General features: G+C 39.3%; 1 protein-coding gene across 3 annotated transcripts in view; it reads left to right on the top strand.

The window, feature by feature from the left end:
* LOC118342691 (collagen alpha-1(XIV) chain) overlaps nucleotides 1-27376 on the top strand; it is a 140678-nt gene that overhangs the window by 69755 nt on the left and 43547 nt on the right. For all 3 annotated transcript variants that reach the window (XM_035681308.1, XM_035681307.1, XM_035681309.1), the window contains 5 exons: nucleotides 8769-8898; nucleotides 13928-14050; nucleotides 15062-15211; nucleotides 19841-19957; nucleotides 24505-24654. In XM_035681308.1, the coding sequence (XP_035537201.1) occupies nucleotides 8769-8898; nucleotides 13928-14050; nucleotides 15062-15211; nucleotides 19841-19957; nucleotides 24505-24654 (670 nt within the window). The remainder of the gene's footprint in view (nucleotides 1-8768; nucleotides 8899-13927; nucleotides 14051-15061; nucleotides 15212-19840; nucleotides 19958-24504; nucleotides 24655-27376) is intronic.

The following is a 27376-nucleotide window of genomic DNA, read 5'->3' as shown; positions in this document are numbered from 1 at the left end:
CAAATAATAGAAAAGTATCGATAGTGGTATCGATAAAGACTCGGATCGATAAGGAGTATCGATAAAGGTATCGATATCAATAAATATTAACGATCCCCATCCCTATTCTGGAGGCAGACAAACTCTCCACATTTAAGAGTAGGCTTAAGACGTTCCTCTTCGATAAAGCTTATAGTTAGGGCTGGATCAGGTGAGTCCTGAACCAGACCTATGTTCTGCTGCCGGTGCTAGTGCTAGAAACACTCAGGACAGCCAAACCTTCATCTGTCACATTTCTGGCTGACAGGGCCTCCTGTCTCCGGATGAAGTCAGCAACCCACTTGGAGTTTATTTCCAGGATGGGAATCCCAAGTTTGCCGAGTTCAGTGTGGTCCACAGTCACTCTCTGCTGCACACACTGGTACATGTTGGTGTTCTGATGCTTTACATTTGGAGATGTTTGGAAATTCTGATTGTCATTGATGAACTTCAGTGTATCAGTGTCATCTGTGTTCAATTACAGATCTAATTTGTTCGTGTTGGATCTCAGAACTTATTTCTATTTAAATGTTAATGACTTATTTTTTGAAGGAACACACAAAATAATCTATCTATGAGAAAATGAGAAGTTCCTTTGTATGTTTTGATGCTTTTTTGGCGGGGTTTCTGAATCGCCTTCGGAATTCATTGTAGCTGCTTTGAAATCCATTTTAAGCCCACAGGGCGTAATTACTAGAGTGATTCAGTACAGGAAATTGAAATAATAACTGTGTAATAACTGTAGCCAATGGAAAGTTTTGAGATAGAGTATTGGATTTGTACTGTACAAGGTAGAAAAAGGAAGATGTTGATTTAAAGAAAGCCAAATGTGTCAATCTTCAACAGAGTGAATGAGATTATTGACGAAGATGAAGGCGGGCCTTCCGATTAAAAGTCCTCCATGGAGAGAAAGAGGGAGGGAGACAAAGACGGTGTTGTTGAAGTCGATGGCAGACCTTCAGAGTCTAGTCAAGAGGGAGAGAGAGAGGGAGATGCAGATAATAATGATGAAAACAGTGGCAGATCTTCAAAGAGTTTGTTTCACAAGAAAGAGAGAGAGAGAGAGAGAGAGAGAGAGAGAGAGAATGGCAGGTCTTCACACTAATGAGCCACAACAGACAGAGAGCGAAACTGATGCAAAAACATGGAAGTGTACTTTGTGTGTCTACATGCCTGTGTGTGAACATGCTTGATGGGCAAACATTAAGAGACAAAATAGATGTTGATATGATGGCCTGAAGTGCCAAAATGAAAGTTGAGATGTCTGCTGTCATTTAAACCTGCATCAGGAACTTAATATCTTCTTTAATATCAGTTCAGTCATCTGTGGATCTTTAATACATGACAAAACTGTTTTTAAAAAGAATTGTTGCCTCCTTCAGATGTTGATAGTTTTATGGCTGTTGTACATGTATGGGTATTTTAATGTTAATATAAGTAAGTATAGTATAGTATATAGATAGTATAAGTTGTAATATATAAGATTACGATATTAATATAGCAGAAAACAACTATTAGATAGTGGAGAGAATGATGTCACACTCCCTTTGCCTGTGTTGTTATCACAGCGTCTCTCTGGTTTGTTTACAAATGAGGTCCGGCCGCACATACATGTGACTCCAACGGAGTAGCGTAACTGCTGTTGGTCTCATCTACATCTGTGAATTAAGGATTTATTTTGACCAAAGCAGAGTTTGTGATTGTTGGAACAGTGGAAAGACTAACAAAGACAAGGTAAAATGACTGGTTTTGCCTGTGAGGTCTGGTCGGCTGTAGCCGTTTGCGCCCATTGTTTTGGGTTGAGATGCTGGTGCTGTAGTGCGACATCTAGTCATTCATAAACACAACAACACACACACACACACATACAGTCACAAGTATTACTTGTATTACTGGAGCGAGACTCTCCTATTCTAATCTGTTCCTATTTATTTGTGTTCTTGTAGTAACCATTAGTAGTAATCAATACCTCTATCAGTAAATGTGGGACATTAAATATATCCTTGTTTTTTGTTACATAGCTCCATAGTGGAGTGTGTACAGTATGTCAGGTTAACAACTGTGAGTAGTGAGGTGTGTTGTGCTGGAGCTGGTGTAGCCGTGCCACCACACTGGTAGCCGCTGTGTGTTGCAGCGACTCTGGCCACAGGTCCCACATCAGCCTTTTCATCCTGACAATAAAGAGCCGCCAGCTGCCCGCACCGACGGCTTTGTAAATGAGATCTCTTATCAAAGTGCGAACAGCTGTTGGCTCTGTTTGGCAATCCGCGTCAGGTTGATGAATCACCAAGTGCTGCACTCAATAGTTACCATTTTAGATGTCTATATGGGGGGGGTGAGAGAGAGAGAGAGAGAGAATCTGGCAGGCCTCCTCTACTGCTTTGTTCAAAGTAAGTTTCATTCTGTGGCTTCTGGCTGCCAAGGGAGGGACACCAGCCATTAAAAAGAAAAAAGAAAAATCAGAAAAAGAACTCATTTACATGTGATTGATTTCTGGGTGGCATGTATTCCACTTCATCTTCACTGATGGAACTGGGTCTAAAACTGCTAATAACTTATCAAATTTGGCTCAGTAGTTGTAATCAGATCAGATGTAATTAAATTACAGATTTTATGCAGCAGTTTCATGCAAAGTGCTTTTAATTTCAAACACTTCAGCATCATAAAAACAGACAGAAAAAAGCAAACCTACAACATGACGCCATAACCATCTTTTTGCTGTGTTGTTTCTCTTGGCTTCCCTGCGACCTTTGACCCGTTTAATAAAAGGAAAACAGTATACAGGTCTTGGATGATAGGGTTAGTCAGTAAATATGTGTCACTGAAAGCCTTTTGGCCCTTTTAGGTTTTAAATACCTTGGATAAAGCAATGCGATGCAAAGTCTGCATGTGCATGATGGACAGATGCTCTAACTGGGTTGAATCATCTTCTCTTACTGCTTTAAGTGTGGGGGAAACAATTTGAACATTTTCTTCAAATTTAAGTTTATTTGTTTTTCAACAACACGGTGGCTGATGTTCTCTAAAGTCCAAAACTTTCTCTTTGGAGTGCTTTTGTTTCAGTCTTACTGCCTTTGTGACATTTTCCCTCTGTCTGTAGAGTGAGAATGTTTTTTGTTATTACCAACTCTGCACAATAGTTTGAGATTTGTTGCACATTGTTTTGTGAGACACTCAAATCACATTTATCTGAAAAACTAACAGTGTTTCCATTTAAATTTCTATCACTGCCAAACAACAACTCTCCTGGCTGAAATGAAGACATTAAGTCTCCTGATGACACACCTGTCGCTGTCAAAGCTCCTCTCTAGAAATTGGGACACAATGTTTGGAAGCTTTTTTTAAATTAAAATGTATTGTCCCAGAGGGAGATTTGTTTTCACAGCCAGTACGACACAGAAACATAAGCATTTCTGTCCCAAAACTCTTTGCTGAAGGGAGCTCTTCTCCATTTTAAGGTTCCGTATGGCTCACCGGATAGAAGTGATGTGAAGTGTTGACTGAGGGTTGTGATCTGTGTCATTTGCTATTGTTAGTGCTCGATGTGTGATGCCTCTGTGCTTCGTATCTGAGAGATTGGGTGTGGGAAGGCAGGTGATTTTGGAGGCAGTGTGTGTGACATTTTGGTGGAGGTGGTTAACATGGTGGAGAAGGAGGCGGAACAGTACAGCAGGATGGCATAGATGGGTTGAATAATGCTTTTGTAAAGCAGCAACAGGAGGTGGAGGCCAACAGACAGTGCTCTCAGTTTGTGTATGACATGCAGTGTTTGCTGGGATTACTCGTGGATGGAAGTGATGTACTGATCACAACTGGGTTTATTGTCTCTAATGAGTCCAAGATAGTTGATGCTTCAAACTGTCTTGCCATGGATGGAGGTGGGGTTCAGTCCAGTGTGGGGTGTGTTTGATGTGCTAATGACCACTTCTTTTGTTTTGTCCGTTCAGCTGCAGCTAGTAATCAGTGCACCATTGTGTGAAGTGAGAAATAGAGTTTTATATGACCGGTCAATCCAAAGTCCAGTTCAGACCAGAGACATGTTGAAACCACCAACGCAACTGGACGAGACGCACAGAGAGGCGGTATATCGCCTCTCTGCACCTCCGTTCTAACTGCTGACTTTTCAAGCTTTTTTTTGTGGCTGGAACCAGTCATGTAAGCATTGACCTGATTGAATAGTAATATGTGGATGTGTGCCTGTGGATGTGTTTGTATAATGCTTAGTGTGATAGAGACAATGGTGCATGTACATTAATGGTTTTATTGTCTGGTGATTTCATTAAATTAGTCACTATATAAATCTGGCATAAGTCTTCTCTTTTTCCCTGCAGTGTTTCTGAAACAGCTTCATCTTGTTGTGTATCTTTGGTCTTAACTGGGCTTTATGAAAATGTGATGTTAAAATTGTATTTTGTAGTGACAAACCCACGTAAAATGATTACCATCTCAGCAGCTTTATACTGCTCTTTAGTGTCCTTTAGTTTATAGTTTTATTTTTATGTCTGCTTCAGTCTCAGTGTGTCCAGCAGCAGCTGTTTTCATCAATAGCTCTGATGAACCCACTGTACACTACCTGCTCAGCACCAAACAGCAGACAGACACAGTTAGACACCAGCTGGTGAATAAAGTGGAACATTTAGCAGCTAAAGAGCTAGGTAGTTTTCCCAGGAGTTGGTGGAGAACAAACAAGAGCTAAAAGAGATAAATATTCAGAACAATCTCCTTTGGCTCTGTGTCTGCTATTCTTTTTGTAGAATGTAATCCAGAAACACTGATGTGTCTGGCACCTTGTTTTTAAGTTCTTCTGCCCCCTAATGGTCAGATTACTGCAGCTTTAGAGCACACTTCTCATTGCACTAACCTCTGTTGCTGAGCTGAGAATTCCTCAATGCTCACCTCTCTACAAGCTTATAAATATACAAGTTAATGGTTATGCCGATTCAGGTGGCTGTGTCACTTCCTTACCAGATGTCAGTGTCTACCCTGTAGCCGTGGGGCAGCTCGACTCTGCAGCCATCTGTCCACAGACAGCTGTGATACTGAACTCAGTAAAGCTCCGTTATTTCCCTGTGCTGCTTCATTCAGTGTCCAATAAACCAAAGCTGCTGGGCATCAAGTGCAATTCCACTGTGTGTAAACAGAGTTTGGGCTATTATTGCTCGGCAACAAAATGTTGTTCCAGGAGGTACAAACGTAGTCAAGGGAGGATTAAAAAGTTTTGGGCATCGCGGTTTTCCTTCTGTCACAGATTTCCTGTAATTTGTACAACTCTGGTAAAGAACTCCTTAACTTAAAGTTACTTTCATAATCAATAAAAAGGTTTTCCATTGATTAAGTATAACTGTCAGTTGGTAATGCTCTGGGATTAATTATTTATTCCAAACAAACCTTCTTAAGTTTGTCACGGTGCCCAAATGTGAAGCTTCAATCATCACATGATAACAAGTGCTCCTATAGGAGGTATTCCTGATTGGAACATCTGCCTTGTTCTTTCTCCAGCCATCTACTGACTCCAGGTTGAAGACCTTTGACCCCATCCCTGTTGCTTTGACCAGTTTGGCTCTTTTTCCAGTGTTAATTCAGTCTCTTGTCAGGAGGCTTGTCGTTTCACTGATCTAATTGTCCCCACAGCTGGCACGTGAATTCATAATGTAGCATACAGTAGCCCTATCCCCCCTCCTCATCTCAGGGGTCCCGTCTTTAGGGTGTACCAGTAAAGGTTGTGTGCTGTTAAATGGTTTATGGTAAGTGATGACTCCTTGTGACATGACTCTGTCTAGAAGTCCAGACAGTTATGGGAGTCCCACTGGGAAACCCCTGGTGGTCTGTTCTGGTCTTAAGTCGGGTTGCGATTCTCATCATCCGGTCCTTGTAACGGTTGTCCTAGAATGCTCCCTGGACCTGGACCCTCTGGACTTTGTAATAGTTTAAATGGCAGTTACATAAAGTTTGTTTTATCTGTGTGTGTTTTTTTATTTGTATTTGTTGCAGTTAGTTGGACGGCTAAAAGTTTGATATTTTCTTTTTGGGTTGCTTTCATTGGGCAGCTGTTCTGTGCAGTTTACCAGATGTTTTGCCATATTGCTAACTAGTAAAGTCACCTTAAGCTGTGTTCCCCGTGCAGTTTGCCTTCAAGCGTTGTAGCTCCAGCAAAGTCTCAGATGGGTCAGACTTAATATTCTGGGCCTGCACGGAGCCTCTGTCAAAACTAGATTGGGTTTCTGAATCCTATAAATACTTCATGAAACCATGTTTGCATTTACAAAGTGGAGTAAAAGGAGTGCAGCTTAAGATGGTTTCTTCCAACTGTGTGGCTTAGTGATAGTTTAGAGACTTGCTGCCTTTTTCATCAGACTGTGCTGAAATTGATTTGTCAAGGCCCGCAGTGTTTGTCTGACTGACACGTCTGTGAAAGTGTATTTTTTGGGGGAAGTAGAGGGTTTGTGGATGAAGCCAGGCTAGACTGTACATGCTCAGAATGCAAACGGGGCTGACAGACAAAGAGACAGACCAACATAGACAGGCAGACAGACAAAGACTGTGTTAGAGAGAAACAGAGGAATGAAAAGATTGAGATTGTCTACATGCAAAGACACAACTCAACCGTTACATATTAAAGGATTTCTCTTACCCAGGACAAAACAACCATAGGACTGTTTCTCTGCAGGTAAAAACAGCTATCGACACCTCTGTGTTCAATCATTTGACCACTGAACATCCAGGTTTATACTGTAAATAGACTATACTATACTGTGAAACTGTTTATGATTGATAAATGAATCCCTGTACAAACTATGGCTGGGTGATATTACAGTATGTCACAATATATACTGTGAGACAATTTGTTCACAGGAGAAATGATGCTTCACCGTTTACTGAAGCATCTCTCCCTTTGATATTTCTAGTTGGTTAGGCCTTTGTGGGCAATGAGCTGTGATGTGATGCTCGAATATGATTAAGTACTTTAATTTTTATGTTATTTCATTTGCTATATTATCCAAAACAGACATTGCAATCTGGTTATTTTATAACAGTACAGCAGTTTTCAATTGAATTTTCAGAAGAATTGTCACAATATAAATATTCATGATATTATGGCTGCAATTAAGGATTACTTTACTTATCTGTTGATCATTTTCTCCAATAAAACATTAGAAACTTGCTCTATCAACTCTCAAAGAAATCCAGAGACCAAGTTGACATCTTCATATAGGTTGTTGTTGTTGGGAACTTGCAGATTAATTGATTATTAAAAAAGCCGCTGTTCTGTCAGTCAAAACTTCTAATTGTTTAATCTCTATACGACATAGAACTATATTCCATATGATAGAACTCTATCATACAGCAATAAAAAGAAAGAGGGCTGATTTGTAGAGAGAAATTACAAGAAATAGTAACATAAATAAGTCATTATAAATCATAAACAACAGATGTAGAGAGAGAATCAGGGCGTAAGGAACAACGGTAGAGAAAGCAACAGAGGGACAGAAGAAGAAAGAGTTGGGAGCAGAGATGAAGAGAGAAAAGAAGCCTGCAGGGTAAAGAAGCAGATTAGCTTTTCTCTAGTATGAGAACAGCGATGAGTCATTTGGGGATCAGTTTTAACAAAAAGGCCAAGTTCACAGACAGGTGAGGAGGAAACCTGGACACAATTAACCTCTGCAGCACCTGAAACCTCAAAGACAACTCTCTGCGCTTCACCTCCATTAAAAGGCTAATACAATTTTATATTTTTTTGGTACTTCATACTTATGAAATCTAGCTTTTAGTTCATTCAAGAATCTGTCCCAAAGGATGTACTTTGTATGTAATAATAAAGATAACAAAGAGGAAATCCACCATATCAAATCTCTTCCAGATCTTTTTCAGTGGTGCAGCAACATGGCTGGGTTTAGTTGTTTTTTTGTGATTGTAAGATAGCATGTTCACTGACCTTTGCAAGTCCTTTCTTAAGTTTGTTCTGAAAAGGAAAAAAGTTCTTTTTGAGTTCTTTCAGGTGTTTTTTCAAAGAAAGTCCCTATTAAAGGAATCAGCATGTGTTGTTTCTCCTGCAGAGTGTGGAGCCCAGCAGTCAGACTGTCCTGCTGGTACAGCTTCTGCTGTCAGCACATCAACTCACAGTGTTTGATCTCACATTATATGTGTGGGGTAGAATTAATTAAAGTAATGAGATCCAATTAAAAAAGAATGAGAAAACACTCAGATTTTTAAAAAGAAAGCAGTGATCTAGAAAACAATAAACACGACTAAGTGTCCTTGTTGATCCTCCCTTACTCTATAGACTGTAAAGTGATTCTCTTAATAAACAAAACAAGAAGAACAACACCAGCACACCTTATCAGAGAGCTTCAGCAGCAGGCACACAATCAACATAAGACAATGTCACATGGTCACCTACGTGTTTGATTGGCAGCTGAACTTTGGGAGGTGAAAAAACACACCGCAGAGACTAATCAGACCAGACTGGGAAATATTTAGAAATATAAATGTGATTGACTGGAGTTTGCTCATAATGATACATGGGTCAGTGCCAAAGAACTTCAGTGTTAGACAGTATGCGCCAAGGGTCAAACCACCAACCCTGTGATTAGTGGATGACCTGCTCTACCTCCTCAGCCACACCCATAATGACTTTACAGGCCATGTTAAACACACCACTCTTTCTCAGTTTGCCTCCCCAGAATCATCGCATTTGGTGCCAGTTTTTATAGACACTAGTTTTTAAACTTTTAATTCTTTTCTGCTTACAGAGGACGGTGCCCACAGGTCAGAACAGTCTGGTTCTGCAGCCTCTTTTGTCAGATACGGAGTACAAAATCACCATCACTCCTGTGTACCCTGATGGAGACGGGCCGACAGCGTCACGAATGGGACGAACACGTAAGTCAGTCATGTTTTGTCTTTTAATTTATTCAGGTAATTTTCTTCAGTCTCTCCTGTTTTAGGTCTGAAATAAATATTTTCTGCCACTTTTTGGCCACTTATTGGCCCTGTGGTAGGAACTGCAAACAGCGAACACAACATTGTATTATCACTTTTTAAGATGATACGGTCAACTTGTTGCTTATTTCCACATCCAGCAGTTACAGAGCAACATTATTGTTCATTTAGAGTTGTGTCTGTCTCCACATGATGAATGTAAGTCCAATATAATTTAATATGTATAATATAGGATAACATTTTACAGAAAAACTAGCAGACAATGCTGATTCCATTTGAGTTTGTTCTGAATAGTCACTCTCCTTTTAGCTTAGCCTTTAGTTTTTTATCTCCACCAACTCCTAGGTAAATATCTGTCTCTTTAGCTGCCAAGAACTGAAGAGGCGTGTCAATTTATCTGTGGCGCATGAAGTCACTTCACAGAAACGGTGGTACCTGCACTCAACCAAAGCACAGGTAATAGAGTCAGTGAGTAAAGCTAGTCAAGTAGCCATTATGTGTGATTCCTGGACTTCTGTCGCAACTGACTCGTATGTTATTTTTGAAAGCACATTCTAAATAGTGAGTTCAGATTTAACTGACTGCTTGTAAAAGTAGCCATGTGCAGTAATAAAGAAAATGTTTGATGCGATACATTGAGATGCATCAATATACATGGGAGAACTGTTGTGCATTTGAATGTTCGACAGTTAAATCGCACTCGAATTGTGAGGCCAGTGAAGTGTCACACCTCTAGTGAAACGTGACTGAAATGAATGATAATGATGTTCCATAACTACTGAATGTGCAAATAAGCAACTCTTAACGAGTTCAGCGTGACTCAACTTAAACGGTGATGACATCTCAGTGTTGTGTTTTTAACTTGCTTACCCAAGTGTCAGTTAGTTCTTGGTTCAAAAGGTGAAACTAGTTGGAATGGCAAGCCTGACCTGAAAAAGTTTAGTGACCAGAGAAACAGCTTTACGTGTGCAGGTACTCAACTACACACATCAGCGGTGTTGTATGTTGCTGTATGTGTGGTGTATGTTGTGTGAAACCCTAACCTCTGCCAGGCTCCTAAGAAAAAGACAAATTCTAGGTGAACTCTTGATGAAAGAAATATTGTAGTTTAAGTGGAACAGAAACATGTTAGCTATTCATCTTCTTTAGGACGACTTTTGCCAGAGGGAAAGTAGAGATGGATGGAAAGGGAGTTATCCTTGTCGCCGCCAAAATAAATAAAAATGATTCATTTTTTTATGAGAAACTATAAATCCCTGAAGAAACTTTATTTAAAGAAATTCTCTATTTAAATAAGTTTTAGAAAAAAGTGAGAAGCTGAATGTTTTAGTTATTCATTTGTATTGTGAATTCATCCACCTGAGCAATTAAAAATAAATTAGGTTGGTGATAATATTGGAGTTGTGCCTTCAGTTTAAAGCAATAACTTGACTGGAATATCTTATGTAATATTTCTTAATGATTATAGTAAAAATACTTTGTAATTGCCATGACCTTGCCCCCTAAAACTTCTTGATACATTTTAGCAGCAGCTCCATTAGCTGGTAAATGCATTTAGACTCTCAGTAAAGGTATTCTCAGTGAAGAGGTTTACACTTTACTCAGGAGCTTTCTACCTCAACCTCAATCCTGTGTCTCTGTGCAGCTCATTAACTCGAGTCAATTTCAGAGGAGTTAAAAGAGATAGCAACCTGTCTTGGTAGCTCGATGTTCAACATCCATTTTCTTTACTGGGGAGCTGAGGACAGAAATATGTCGGAAGCATTCTTTTCCTTTTGTTAAATGTGACTGTGCGCTGCTGTGAATGCACCGGCAGAGGCTAATGATTTTCTCTGCTGCCAAGTACATTACAGAGCAAACACTCGACTTTGAGCGAGGAAGAAACGCTAAATTCAAGTCATTCATCTTTCCACTCCTTCCCATCATGTCTCCCCGTGCAGCGCATTACACACATTAGCAGACGCTAACGACGTTCTCCGGTTTTAAACGATGGGGCCTCCGACAGCCAGTGATGATGAATGGTTCCTGTTAGTAAGTGAGGGATGAGATGATCGCCCAGGGAGGAGCGACAGGGAATGCAGAGAGAGGGGATGATTGGGTTTTTTAGAGTGAAGATAGATGATGTGACAAAGGGAGCCAGTGTAATCTGGGGATTTGAACCTATGAGGGATGGGGTGAACGCTGAAGGGAGGCATGACAGGGAATGCAGAGAGGATGATTGGGTTTTTAGCCTCAAACCGAAGACAGATAATGTGACAAAAGAGGCAGAATTATCTGAGGGTTTGATCCGCTGAGGGATGGGGCGATCACTGAGAGAGGTGTGGAGGGAATACAGAGAGGATGACACATGAGTTTCAGTGGTGAAAGAAAGAGAAAACATAGATGATGTGACAGAAAAGGCATTTTAAACTGAAATGAAAAAAACAGGATTCTTGGATTTTTGATTTCCAAAGTTTTTGGTTATGATACAGGAGAGGAGGATTTGAATCTATCTCTGTTTTGTGCTGAAATCCAGAAGTGAAGTTAGTAAGTGTGCTCAGAGTGTAGTTGCAATCTGGGGAATTGGACCCATAAAGTCAAAGTTAAGTGACACCCTGAGGAGGAAGAGAATTGCTAAACACAAATGCTGAAAGGACATTGTTATTCGGGACGAGGAAAGAATAATTTTTTTGACAAAAGGGCAAAGTAAGAATTTGAATCTATGAAGGATGTTATGATCGCTGAGGGGGATATACATTAGAAGGGAAAGGACAGAATAATGACAGGGATTTTAAGGATGAAATGAAGACCTTGAACCAAAATAAAATGAGACATAAAAGTGAAAACTACTTTTGGGACTTGAACCCATACGGTTACGTTAATTTCCGGTCCATATATTGGCTGAGGTGGAAAACACTGCAGAAGGAAATGGTAGTAAAAGATGGTATACAGACAAAATATGGCCAAGAATACAGGTGGAGTGACATGACTTTAGCGGTGAAAGAAAGGAAATGTAGCACAACCTGGGGTTATAAAATGAGGACCAGTTCCGTTTCGGGCTGTTGGTATGTCCCCGGCTTCAGCAGCATATTTATTTCAAACACGCTGTTTTCTTGCAATTTCACATAAAATAGACACTTAGTCATAAAATGGATGTATTTTTATTTATTTATTTATTGAAAATTACAGCAGCAAACCGAACTGATTTTGATAACAGTATCTAGACTTCATTATTATATTGTGAAGTAATATTACAAGTCCTTTCTGGTTACAACACTAGAACTGGGACATGCTTGAAATGTTAATGCTATGGCAGTAGCACATGGTCATATTTTATGGTTTCGCTGCTGAATTATATTCATCATTAATAAAATTTGAAATCCCCAGTGCTTTGCTTTAGGCATCTCAGCATCTGTGACTATTGGACAAAGTAGACTGATAACTGATTAGGAGTTGACTGCTTCATTTGAGACATCAATCATAGATACAACACTTGAATAATGTAAGCTATACGGTGGTTGAAATTCCTACCACAGGGGATGCAGGAACTACAGATCCCAACCAAAACTGTAACTAGGTATGTGGACTCAAAATGCAGAATTAGTACTGGAGTTCTTCAAAATGTTCCTGGGTTGTTGGAAGAGTTCTTTTTGTCATTAGTAGTCTGGCCATTAAATATCCAGTTTCTCATTACCGGTAGGCCTGAAGGGTGAAGACATAGTGGGAGGAATGGCAGCAAGAGCTCACAGGATGATAGTAATTTTCTCAGGACCAACGAGGGCACAGAGAAGATAGATATTGCAACAGAAGAGGCCAGTATAACGTGGGGATTTGAACCTACGAGGGTGCAGCAGATACTGAGAGGTGGGAGTATGGCTGAACGTAGAGAGGATGATTGGCTTTTTAATGGTGAACGACCGCGGAAGGTGAAGAGGGAAAATGAGGCAGAAGAGCCTGCATAATCTGGAGGTTTCAGCTTGTAAAATGGTGAGAAGGGTAGGAGGAATGATGGAACACGGAGAGAATGACAGGGGATTTTTTTTTTTAGCATTTTAAAAAGTCTCACGTTTCCCATTAACCAAAGAAATCTTCAGAGGATTTGAATCCATCACGGTTCAGGAGGGACAGAATAGACTGAGGAGATGTTACACATGTATGTGAGTGCACAGATGGGTTGGCAATCAGATATTCCTCAAAAAAAAGTGCAGTTTTAAATTAATACCATCCCGCCATTACTTCTGTTTTCCAAAGTTCTGTCCCAGTTGTCAACCCACTGATAACTCCTCCGGATTCAGTATCTTTCTGCCACGCTAATTCAACTGTACTCTCTGTAACAGCCAATGGTCTTACATTTCTCACTGTGCTGACGAAATTTTATTAAGTGTTATCAAACTTTCATCCTTCTTTGACTCTTCCTCATTATCTTCCTCTTGCCAGCTTGGTTTCTGTTCTCCCAGTGTCTCCCTGTCCTTTTCTCTCTCTGCTGTGTTTCCTTTAATGAAGAACGTTTTTAATCTTTCCGACATGCCGAGAATTACATTCTTACATTACATCAGTATTTCATTAATGAATTTGGTTTTATTCAATTTGATTTAGCTTATAACTGTGTTGTATTTAGTGTATTGTTACACAAAGATTGCTTGCTCCAAATGTAATTAATTAAGATTGGCTTGCGTCAAACATTCTCCTCTTTTGCTCTTTCATTTCTTTTTTATCTCTTCTCCCTCCCACCTTCTGTCTTGATTTCATTTCTTTTTTTTTATTTGTCCTTATCTGATAAAAGTCCAGATTAAAGCCCTTGTATGCATGTCTTTATCACCATTGTGGCAGATAAAATCAGTACAAGGTACACTGTAAATACGCAGTATTTCCATAAATGTAGATGGAAACCTGCACTGATACATATTTTATTCATAAAATAACAACAACATTCATAGAAAGATCTGTTAAAACTTCATATTTTAATAGAAACTTCTGCTTTGCTCCACAGTTCCTCTTTCAGCTCCTAAGAACCTGCGGGTATCAGAGGAGTGGTACAATCGCTTCAGGATCACCTGGGACGTTCCGCCTTCACCCACCATGGGCTACAGGGTCGTGTACCAGCCTGTATCTGGTAATTTACATACACATACACTCACATACACAAACTATGTCGATCAAATTAAAGTACTGAGTAATGATGGCTTTCAAATATTACAGATTCTACACCATAATAGGACATTAAGCAGGTTCAAACTGCGGGTGTTCTGGTAGAGTCTGAGTCCTTGCTCTATGTCATTCCCCCTCTGTTTGCCCCTTTCGTGTAACACTGTCTTGTTATATAAAGCCAAAAGCCCAAAAATTCAAATCAAATAAATAATTGAAATTGTCTGTATAATAAATTATATAGATGATTTTATCCTTTAGTCGTATCCCCTCAGATAAATCTAAGGGATACAGTGTTTATCAAACACAACAATTTTAATGCTATATGATGTATAGGATTTTCTCATTAGCAGTAGCTAAAAGTGCTAAATAAAAACACATGGACTCTCTGTAACCGAAAAGGTTCATCCATGAACTTTACTGTATACTCCACTAGAGAGTGTAAATTCACTTTCCCCAGAGGTTATTAAATAAAATTTCATGGAAAATTGCCTGTTGGATTTCACAATACAGTACTGACGTCTTTAATGTTGTAAAAGAAAACGTAAAAAAGTTCAACCACAATCCCTTTTTCAGGTGTATAACCAAAAAAGCATTGAAAAAAACCCACTGACTTTGAGTCAAGGGAACCGAAAGTGCAAAACTGCTAACTCATTTTGAGGTTTTAGGACCCATTCCTACAGCACTCTATACTAATGAATACTCAATAAAAAAATCGCAAACCTAAACATGCAAGCATCTTTTCATAAAACTGCAGTCTCTGGTATTTTTTCTTACATGGATCCAACTAAAAGAACACACCCACAGACACATTTCCCTGAATATTCTTTCATATTCGTGTCATTCCTGTCTGTGTCACTTTTGCATTTTCCATCACCACGTTATTTTTCATCTATTCCTACTCACTGAAATTGAAGCTAATGATCGTCTCTGAACTCACTCCTTGACATATCACCTCAATTATCTCACCCCTCTGCAGCCCCTGGAGCAGCCCTGGAGACGTTTGTGGGAGAGGATGTGAACACCATGCTGATCGTCAACCTGCTGAGCGGGACGGAGTACAGTGTCAAGGTCATCGCCTCCTACACCACCGGATCCAGCGAGGCCCTTTCAGGGAGGGCCAAGACCTGTGAGTTCATCCTCTGTTGCCTAAATTTAATGTTGCAGCTTCTCCCTGGTGCTGTTTATCACAAAGTGCATTCAGTCCTAACCCTGAAAATGAACAGCTTTCAACTCTGCTTATCCTCAGCTGAATATAAATGCAACTTCAAGGCAAAAGTTATTTTCAAATTATTATTTTAGTTGTAGTGAATCATCCACAGTCTATCAAATTATTTTCAGCCTGTACGTCACAAAAGCAAAAAATCTAATTTCACATTTTTCTTCAGATGACAATTTGACTTTCCTCTTTCAAAGCAACACACTGCAGGTTTCAATATGGCAAGATACCAACTCTAATCTGGACACAAAAGGACTCTTTTGTGTTTCACAGTCTTTTATATTTACATGAAAACTACATCTCTGTTTGAATACTTGAAATTCTTTACACCACTTATTTGAATATGCCAACTGATTTAGATAAACTGCAAACAGCATCAGTCATCATACCTACAATCACATCAGCTCTTCTTGTTTTTATTGCCCAGCTGTTGAATGCTGATTTTATTTAGCCTTTATTTTTATAAAGATTATTTTTGGCTTGACCTCTATGACAGTACCAGCTGCGGATGGAGAACATTTTTTAGATGCAACTGCATCTATTTAAAAGTTTGTTTCACATTTTTAGAACAGCCAGTCAAACACTTCAGACGTTAATTTCTCCATACCCATCTGTTGCTCCCAGCTAATTACAGGATATGGTCTTGAAAATTGTATTGTGACCGCCTTCGATGTAACCAGAACCACTGATTAAAAGATTTTGATGGTGAAGTTTTAAACAGCTGCCTTGTTAGCGCCACAGTCCTGCATCATCTGTCTTTATTCTATTAAGAATGGACAGTGGTTTACCATGAGGATGGTATGGATTGTATTGTGATTACATTGGTGCTAATAATGCATCACCATAAACTGTACATTGACATCCAACAGAAGAAATTGTGTGTTATCAATTTGACCAAGAGCAAGATTGGTTAAAATGTACTTAAAAAGTCCAATTGTGCGTCCAGTTAACTCGACTTCACACAATTTTCTTATTTTTTTTCCCCAAAAATCAATCCGACCTCTAAGCTATTAATAACCTTTGCTTGGAATTTTGGAATCTTATATGTCGGATATAAAGTACGAGCCCCCATTTATGTTACAACCCAGCCTGAGAAGGGAAAGGAAAGCAACATAAAACCAGTTGTTTTTGGAAAAAGAAAGTGATTTATTGACATGGAGCTTAAAATATTGTCACAAACAACAAATGGTGAGGCAGACTAAAAAAGGGCTTGTGGATGCTGTTCAAATTAAATAAAAAAAATATAACCAGAAGAGGACTTCTTAAGTAAGACTTACAAATAACTTCCTAAAAGAAACTCACCATCTAACTCTACATAATAAAAAAACAAAAATGGTACAAAGCACCCTTGAACCTACAGTGGTGTTGGCCTGTGTATGTAATCAGTAACAAAAACTATACCTTTCCCAGTCCCCAGGTAGTTAGCAAGTACCTCAATACTAGTTTCAACAAGTTAATATAATTATTAACATTTTGGCAAGCTGGTCAAGCTTTTACAACTTCAGTCCCCCAAATTGCATTGCAACAACTTTGTCCACATTATAATTAACTGTCATCAGACCAACAAATTCGCTCTCAGATCACCTTGTTGTCAGTAATTTAGTTGTTTGGTTGGAATTTTCTTAACCCGATCATTTATAAACAAGGTTATCTGTCTTCTAAAACAATCTCCTCTAATCTAATCGGAAAAGCAGCCAAACGCTTGCAGACATCAATATCTTGATATCCATCTGACACTTTTAATGGGAGCTTTACCTAATTACATCCCAGTCCCGGAATGAACTGTAGATGCAATAGATTTAAGTTATCTCACAAGACATGTGGACACTTCCCGAGGCTCTTTGAGTGTCTAGCCCGGTTCAATCAATCACTACTTCTCAAGAACAATCATTTGATTGGGAGCCTGAATTTCCCTCTTCTGCATGATAATTAAACACTTCACTGCATGCTGGCCTATTGGTGAAACAGCCCTTTTTGATACTGAAAGGTCTCTGGTTTGATCTCCAAAGCAACCGACAATGTGCCCTCTCAAAGTGTCCTTGAGCAGGACACTCAACCTTCACCCATTCATCAATTCTCATTTCTCTCCGGGTAAGAGCTCTCAATGCAAGTGTCAGCTGAATGCCCGAACATGTAGCTTTAAATGGATCTCAGGCACGTCACTTTGCATTTGAGCCACAGTTTCCTTCACCTGCATGACAATTAAGCACTTCTTGGTTTATTTGAAGGACAAGTTTGTGGGGGGAGAAAAAGAAGAGAGAGAAACGAGAAGAAACCTGAAGAAGATAGGGAAAGGAAGAAGAAAGATGGAGAGATGGGTGGAGTTGTAAAAGAGAGTATAATGATATGAGGCCAGTGGGATCCCAGGAGGTGAATGGAGCGTCTGTCATATTGCTCAGCAGCATGTTAATGAAGCCAATGGACCAGTAGAAATGAGTGGAGTGATGCTTCAATGTCACACACCAGCACAAGTATCACAGTTGTTGAGGACAGAAAGGAGACTTTACTGCAATACTTACTACAGTTTTATCACAAAGAGCACATTTACTGAGAGCAAACCTTAAAGTTATTTCTCATCTTAAGATGTCCACATGGCTAAAAAACTAAATAGATACTATATGACAGCTAAGAGTGTTTTCTGATCATCCATCTGTATGGTTTAGATTTGGTTAAGTGGTAATAGTGGTTTGTCTGAGCTCTTCTAACCTTACGAGGCAGCTAGACTCACAAGATCACAAAATCACCTCCTGGTATCCCACATCTCATATTATTATATATATAACAAAACACGGTTTCGGTACCAGGTATTTATCTTGATTTCATTTCACTACAGCTGGTACCTCCTCAATGTAGGCAGGATTCTTAGCTGAGTGTCGTAGCGATGCCAGGTGAAACTGTTGTGACACGAACACACAGAAATGATGGAGGATATCCTTTCCTTCTGAGAGCTTTTCATCCAAATGACTGAAAACCCATTGCACTTTGTGGTGGTCAGTGGTCTGCAGTGTGTTCACTGCACCACTTGGTATCAACTCAGCTCGCTGGGAACCATGACCGAGGTGATAACCAAAAACAGCAAGTGGAGTTGAGCCGAGCTGTTCCATGCAGTGGAAACTGTGGGACTGTGACCTTCTGTGCTCACTGGGGAAGTTTGCAGCCGAGTGTGAAGCACCAGGGAAGTCTGAAGCCAATCAGCTTCTAAAAGGTGGATTGCTCCTTTGGGGTTGAAGGCGAGGCAATAAAAAAAGTAATAAATAAAAATCTGCTCTCTGCCTGTTTGGTCATTGTAACAATGTTATTATGTTTCTCAGTTTTCTTCTATGTGACTTTTTTCTTCAAGCACCACTAGTTACAGTCTAGTCCTGTTATCAACAGCGTATTCAGTCACAACAACTGTGATATTTTCTCCAACTAAACTGTATCCCTTTGTGTCTTCTAACTAAGTCACATTGGGAAATTTTTACATAAACATTATGCAGAGATACATTATGCATTTGTCCGGAGTCCAAATAATGCAGATTAGATATTTGGCTCAACTGGAAAATGTTCTGTTTTGTCAGAGGAGATATAAAATATACCGTGATGTATAAGGCCATTACCAACTCACAGAAACATGCATGCTAATGTCTTTGTCATAAGCTGCACTTCTGGAGCAAACTCAGTGAAGTTATATTTCTCTTTCTGTAAATAACTGGCACGCCAGTGTCCTTAAAGCCCACTAGCCATACATTTTTAAATCTGGAAACAGGACGCCATGTGGATTCTTCGATGTGAGCTCAGAGCAGTTTTATTATTACAGCAGCGTGTAGAGAGTATTGCTTACAACTCTTGAATGTATATATTTAGTTCAGAAAAGAGTTCAGAAAAGGCATTTTACAGCTTGTTTGTACATCTCAACGGTAGTTTTGTGAGTGTTTCAGAGTCATAATATGAGCATTTAGACAAAGTGGGTGGAATCTGGCTTTGTATGGTGTTATTTAGTTGTTGTGTACCGTGAATACAACTATATCCATAGCACCTTTCAGCTGTTAATCAATCATGTCTAAAATGGCTTTTTATAGTGTTATTTATTCATTTACAGGGGTGTTCTCCAAATCAACGGGTCAGTTCGGACCTTGATTTTTGAGCCATGGTTTGTTTCATGGCTCGCTTTTTGTTTGTTGATTGATTGATTGTTTTTGAATAAGGATTGAATAAGAAAAAGTTTTGAATATCAAACACGCTATGAGGTAAATTAACTTCACATTCACTTCCCACAACAAATATTTTTAGCTGAGGATCAGTCTGCATTAAGTAAAAAAAAACAAAAAACAATACCAGTCTAAAAAAGTAAATGTCAGTAATGCTCCCTTGATTCTCACTGCAAGAAGTGGAGCATTACTCTTTCAAATTTCCATTTAGACGCATATATTCGTTCGCTAAAAAATTTAAGAGCAGAATTCCACAATAATGTTCTGCATTTGTAAATGCTATCACATACAAACATAGCTCTTCGAGGAAAAATAAATAATACATAATTTCTCTCTTTTCTTCCTGCAGTGTACCTCGGGGTGACTAACCTGAGTGCATATCAGGTGAGGATGAATGGTCTGTGCACCCAGTGGCAGCCTCACCGACACGCCAGCGCCTACCGAGTGGTCATCGAGTCACTGCTCAGTGAGTACACATACAGCAGCATGGTCTGTAACGACTTAAGATGTTCTTTTTTTGTTGGGTTTATGATACATACCCCCACCACACCACCACATGCCATACTGTAGGTGTTAAGGTGAGTAGAAATTCATCCAACTGCTGGTTTTGTTGGAGTTCTGGGATAGCCTGGGCTATCCGTGCACAATGTATTTATCTTAATCTTCCTTTCAATATGACTCCCTTTCTACTCAAAGGCAAAACATGTGTTGATATGAATTTTCAGTATTGTAATTTCAAAACCCAGTAACTGCTATAAAAACCAGAGAATAAATAAAGAGTTTCCATGAAGAGGATGGACCTTGTTAATGGAACACAAACTGCAACTGTTAAATGTATCACTCAAAAATACATCTCCTAACGACATGTAAGCACATTTACATGTTACATTTGTGTATTTAATATTTGAGCCAATGGAAATATTTTAGGATCACTGAAGTTGCAGCTTGGCTCTGTGACTGCATGCAGCATTATTAAACGTGGCTGCATCATTTCCACCGCATCAGCTAGAAAGTGGGATATATTATACAGTATGGGCAGCTGAGATTCTCCTCCTCAGATTTTCCCATCAAACTCCTACACTGCATATCTGCGCTGGTAGGAGCAAGGATCTCATACATTCCCACATGTTTTCTTTAGTGGGAGTTTCAGTATGCAGTGCAGAGAGAGTGTCCAATTTTCTGAATCCTTAAGCAGCCTGAGATGACAAAGATATTGTTGTATCCCATCAGAGACGTGCTGACAGTCTTAAAGGTTTAGCTGTGCAATCAGACACTGAGCTGCTCTGTAGACAAGGAAGGCTTACGGATCTCAGCCCGGGTGACATTTACATTTGCTGTGTGAGGTAATATACAGGAAAAAAAAGACAAAAGGTCGGTATTATGGTTGCCATGGTGTGTTGGGATGAGATGTTGCAGGAATGACAGTAATTATGCCTTGTGTGTATATTCTGAGAGGTACATTTTAATAGACTGAAAAAAAAAAACTGAATTAGTTTATTCTCATTAAAGGTTTCTCTGATAAAGTTTTGGTTGCGCCTGCAACATGTTCTCTGATTGTATCATAGAGACAATAAAAACAAAATAAGTGCTTCTATTTGAAGTTCAGTGTGTGCGTGTTAGTGTGAAAATGAAATGAAATGAAGCCTGCTATCTCGATGAGACACCGCAGACGTAAATGACAATGAAACCCAAGTTTCTGTTTATTTCTGAAATGTTTTCTGCAATGACCTCTGAGGTGAAGTCCATATCTGTATTTGTCTCTCAGACAGCAATACAGAGAAAGTCACGTGTGAAACACCGTTGTCCGATCTTGCTGTCAGAAATGTGTTTTCGTTCATAGATTTTTTCCATCTGCATGATCATTTCTATTACTATAACTATTATCTCGCTCAAAGTCATTTTTAGTGACACGCTGCCTACACAAGCACAGACATGCTCAATAACATTTCATTTTTCCAGTCAGGTTTCACCTCTTCAACTGTTTCCTGCCCAAATCCTACCAAATGCACTTCTTTGGACCTTACGTGTGTCTGTGCAGCTGACGTATGAGTTGGCCTTTTAAATAAATATCAGATATCAGTCATTCATTGTTGTCCACCTCTGTTTGACAGAGCTTCTAGCAACAGAAAAACAGACTGAAGTCATGCAGCAATATTTTCTTTTCACGTTTTCTAATGTAAAAATACAGATTTAATCATATAAACCTAGAAAGAAGAGATGTACTCAACTCAATTTCAGCCTTTTTTCACAGCAGTTTAAGTTTCAGTGGAGATTTTTGTGTTTTGGATTTAAATAGTGTTTCAGTGGCTTTTTCACTCTGTTTGCGATTAATTAAATGTACAAACTTCTTGCTTTATTGTTCAGCATTTAATAGAAACTATTATAAAATAACATATTTGTGACTTTGTAAACTTAGGGATCTGTAATTTAAAATAAAGTTCAGGGATCCACCATGCAATGAGATCTTACCTGACTTGAAGGTAAAAATTATATAGCTACTGCACAATAGACCTTAAGGCCTTACGAAACTTCAACTCTGTCTTCAAATTACCTCCAGAGTCTTTATTAAACCCTTTATGAAATTCTTTTTTTTTTGTTTGATGTTCCTTGATGTATTCATCTCCTACTTCAGGTGCCAAAATAACTCTGCACCAAAGTCACCTCCATTATACAGCCTTAAAATTATTGAAGTTATATTCCTGGTTCTGATTCTCCGCAGCCAACAGGCTCAGAGCCAGCAGAAATAATTCTGTGTTTTCCTATTTGTTTGAAACTGATTATAAACTCACCAAAATAACATCAAACAACAGATGGTGTGGCCCCAATTTGATCGCACACGTCCACCATTCAGTCACCACCTCAAAGGTAAGATTGACTTTTAATACAGCCGTCGTCATCCACCAAATAGGAAGGTAATAGCCGTTATTCATCACCTTACGGCCTCCAGCAACAACGTGGCCATCATTAACGTCACATAAAAGGCGCATATTATTGCAGTTTGCCCGTGTTTCTCTAGGGAGCTCGGAGGTATTGGTTCTCTCAACACACAATAGAGCTAAATGAGGACTTATGTTTGCACAGCTAGTAAATAATTACCTGAGAAATGTGTCTGCTGCAGGAGAAAGAGAGAAATTAATAAGTTCTCCTATTTTGTATGGATGGGTGGGAAATAAGGAGGGAGGGAGGTAAAGTAGGGAGGAAAAGAGATCAATAAAAGAAAAAAAGAGAATGAAGAGCTGATAATGTACAAATTCTCCTGTAGCACGGGGCATTATTGTTGAATTAAACTGGAGTACAGAGGGCAGCCCTTCACCTTTCCCTGTACAGGAACATGTTCAGGTTGCCATAGTAAAGATTTTCTCTCACTGTTAAACAAAAGTGATTAAATCTGTACTTTCATATGGCCAACTTTTCACTGGGTATCTGAACGTTTTCAATGCTGACTGAATTTGAGTTTTTTTAGCCTTTCTGTCAAGATATTATAATATATTAGTGTGGATTTTGCATTGTAACAGTTTGAGTTAAAGGAATACATATATCTTGAATTTCCCTCGGGATAAATAAAGTATCTATCTATATGAATGCCTGCACAGGACTTGGATACATTCAGAACTGGCTGAGTTGAAAGAATATTCACCTGTTCTCCTCCTGCAGTTAAACTGACTTTTGCTTTCGCCTGCAAGGACATGCATTTAGATTTGTAGTTGTTGTTGAATAACCCCACACATACCTGTGCAGTATTACAATTCATAGTCTTATTTGGGTGTTGTTTTATATGTAAGGGATAATGTCAATGAAGTGTCCATTATCAGGGATTATTGGACGACGGGAAGGGCAGACAGTTGCCTCCAGTCCATTCATTTCTGATTATGGACTCCTCAAATGGTATTCTTGTGCATATAAAAAATAAAATAGCTTATAAATTGATATTTTCATGTGTTTTGCAATCAAAATCTAAACTTTGTTACTGTTTCAAACTTTTTCTGTCTGAGCTATTTCTAGTCCGGTCCTCTCATAGAGCTGTTTGGCTCAGCTACAAGCCAGAAAGCTAACGTTATGCCAGGAAGATTCAAAGTCAGCAACATTGTGTACGGTTGACAAACAGTATAGTTATAAAACTGGAACTATATAGTAGGTGTTCTATATCAGGAATGAATCAGAATCGAGTATAAACCCAGATAAAGGTATAAGGGCAGTTTTATTGTCAGCATCAGCTATAAGAATTGACTAGCTCAGTGCTGCAGCTCTTTCACTCATTAAAATGTTCCACCTGCTCTCTGTGATGAAGTTGTAGAACTGAATGCATTTTGTTTTGTGGATAACAACGTTTTCTTGACGTGTTTCCAGTAGACCCTGACCACCGGCATCAAGCAAACAAAACGCAACAAACACATATTGATTATTTCAGTAATTGGATTTGGTTCGTCACATGTTCCTGAATGTGAAAAGTTTAATTTTATTCAGTTTTACTTGGGCAGAAACACAAACTGAGCAAACACAGTCCTCAGGGCTGTTTGAAACATCTCACTCTGAAAACAAACCAAACCAGCAGAAACTTCCAAGTGACAAACAAGAGTTAAGGAGATCCGGTTCTATATTTAATGCTAATCATCATTATCATCCACAACAACAACCATCTCCATTTTTCAATATTCAACGTTCCTGCACAAACAGCCTGTATTTAAAATAATGCTCATTTTGCAGTTTTTAATTGTCTTTATAATATTTTTCATGTTATTTCATGCTACTTTTCTGTTTATGCTTATTGACTTGCAGTTCTTGCTTTCACCTTTATTTACAATTTTCTTGTTCAGTGTTTGTTTTTATGCACCGATATACCAAGGCACATTCTTTGTTTGTGAAAACCTGCTTGTCAATAAACCTAATTCAGATTCTGATTTGGCAAATAATGCATCGAAGAGGTCCGCAATAAATGCTCATTTTAACATTTGAATTTGCAAATAGCTCCTTTTTCAGAATGCTAACGAGGTGGTGTTTGTATTTTTACTGCAGATGGTCAGAAACAGGAGACGAAGCTTGGCGGGGGAGCCAACAGACACTGTTTCAACAACCTGAAGCCCAACACGCAGTATAAGATAAGTGTGTACGCTCAGCTGCTGGACGGGACTGAAGGGCCTGCCATCACTGTTACTGAGAAGACATGTAAGTACATACACTCACACTCACACCTTCAAACAAGTGTTACTCTGTTACTGTGCTTTGAGAAAATCGACGACTGACAACAGGTCACGCAGCACTTATACGCTTCTAATATGTGTATTTATGTTCTTGGATGTCATAAAGAGTCTGCAAATCGGCCGCATGTTATGAATAATGACAAACAAGTAGAGGAGAGGATGAAAAAGAAGCTCTTTGTACAGCAATATTGCAACAGGTATTGTTGTGAGATCGCTATGTCACGCACCTTTAATGGACTAACTGAACTGCCAAAGTTTTAACTGCATCTGATTGATCAGGGACACGCACACGTTGCCATGGTTACCAAATGGCTGCATCGCTTATACAGTACAGATTGATTATAAGATTGCTTCAAATAAACAGCACTAACGGAGATGACCTGACTTCATTTTAACTGAACCAAACAAGATTAGGTGTGAAAGCACTCATGCACTTGAGAAGTGATTCAGCTTAATTAAAAATATAATATTAAAACATAATTGTGCCAGGCCAATCAGCAAAAGCACAGCACTTAACATTTACAACAGTTATTTACAAAGAAGGTTGATGTAAAGTGAAGCATCTTTCACCTGCTGTGTTCTTCCTGATTCAAAACGCAGACGAACAACCAGTGCCGTTGGGCAGTGCCTTTGTCCAGTTAGGTGTCTGAGAACTGTCAGCGATCCATTGTGGAGCTTACTGAGAATCTGTCTCTCACAATGAGACACCTGAAAATTGTTGGAAGGCTCTGCCATTTTTAGGATTATCTGATCCTGAAAACATTGCAGAGATACATTTTGTTTTGCAAACAGACACACCATGGCTGTCTCTCATGCGAGGCTGTAATACACAAACACACTCATACAGGCACCACTGACACATCAAGTACTTTACCTCCTCCATACAATATGTTAAACTCCCATTTAAATGCACCCATACATGTGTCATAATAACAATATAGCAGAAACACACACTTGACAAACACTCTCGAACAGAAACTGCTGTCAGCTGTCATTGTGTATCAAAGAAGCCCACTACAGGCTGCGAGGACGATCACGTCATTTCAACATAAAACATCTTTTATCCTTGTGGGAGCGATGAGAGCTGAATCCTCATCCTTCCTTCCAGAATGAGCCGTTTGTTCTGCACCGGCAGCCCCAAACACTAATCAAGACCTACTGTCTGGAGACGAGGGAGGAGAGGGAGGAGAGGGAGGGTGTTGGAGTGGGTGGGCTGTTTTTTTTTGTTTGTTTGTTTCATTTTCAATGAACACCATGTGCAGTGAAATCTTTCCAGTGTATAAAGGAAAATTCACCCTTTTTTTAGCTGTGAGCTGTGAAAATATTTCACTCACCTGCTTCACTGCAAAGATGAGGACTTGTCAAGTTTAACCCACTTATCTATTCATTATTCATCATTAGATATGCGTTTGCTGATTTTGACTGAAAATGATCAATATGTATCTTGTAATAATGCATATTATGGAAAATCAACTGAAAGATGATTAATAGATCAAATAAACAGACAGATTTCAGAATGTTTCTGACTATTATGGCCAATAAGTAAGTAAAAAACAGAAGTAACTACAAGAGGCTAGCGCTAGTAGTCGCAGGTATGTTTTTCACAATAGCCTGCTGTATTAGCAAACTAACAACTTTACATTACTGAGGACACTTCTCTCTGTGGCAGGCAGCTTTTTGTTTCAGAGCACATCAGTATGTATGAAATACTGAACCTTGCTTCCAGTATCCATCATATCTCCAACATTATAGTTTAATTAGTTAGAGTTGTTATGTTTGAGCATGGTGTTGTATTTGAAGGTGTTCATTAATGTGTAAAGTCTGCGCTGCACTTCCGAGCAATTATAAGCAGAGTTTGACAAAAATCATAGCAGGCATAATGTTTCCTGAGATGGATTACCTTTCAGGAACAAATTTGGACTCTCTGCAAGTTCATTTCCGTCGTATACTGAAATTTATGGAGTGAGGACAAAGAAAAAGGGTAGGGGAAGAGAAAAGATGGAGGTAAATGAAATGAAAGACAGGAAGTGAGAATAGTTCTGCGGGAGACGGAGAGAGGAGAGGCTGGAGAGGTGTCAGGCTGAATAGGTGAAAAGTAAGACAAAAAGAAACAACCACAGAGATAAAAGAAAGGCAGGAATACAGAAAGAGCGTTCCTTCCCCAGAGCAGGTATTTGTTTGCTTGAAGCGGCCCCCTCCGTACTGTAGCTCTGCAGAGAGCCTCCGCAGTGATTTATTGCTTTGTTTTGATGCAAATGAAAGCCAGAGCCTTTTCTCCAAATGACTATCCCCATCGCTGCAGGCAGCCACTACTCAACGCTCCCTACCTGCCATCACAAGTAATTCACAGCCTCAGGTAGCTGATTTACTGCCTAAACAGCACCAAATGAATACACTGCGTGTGCGTGTGTATGCTGTGTGTGTTTGGGAGGGGGCAGCTAGTTCATCTAGTTTACCCCCCACACACACACACACAGAATAAAAGTAAGGAGTTAAAAGCAGACAGTTGGAGTTTGATTTAGACTGCGGCAGACGTTGTGATCAGTCCACCAAATTATACAGGAGCTGAAATCACAGAGCTGCATTTAGTTATTTTACACATTCTGTATGTTATATGTGTGGCTGTGTGGGCTGTCTGAGGCATGGTTCTCTCTTCACACGTTTCCGGGGGGGGGGGGGGTTTAATT

The sequence above is a fragment of the Morone saxatilis genome, unplaced genomic scaffold, assembly GCF_004916995.1.
Source record: "Morone saxatilis isolate NCDOM2014 unplaced genomic scaffold, NCSU_SB_2.0 Contig9, whole genome shotgun sequence".
NCBI classification, from domain to species: Eukaryota; Metazoa; Chordata; class Actinopteri; family Moronidae; genus Morone; species Morone saxatilis.
This window is presented reverse-complemented; position numbering and strand designations above follow the sequence as displayed.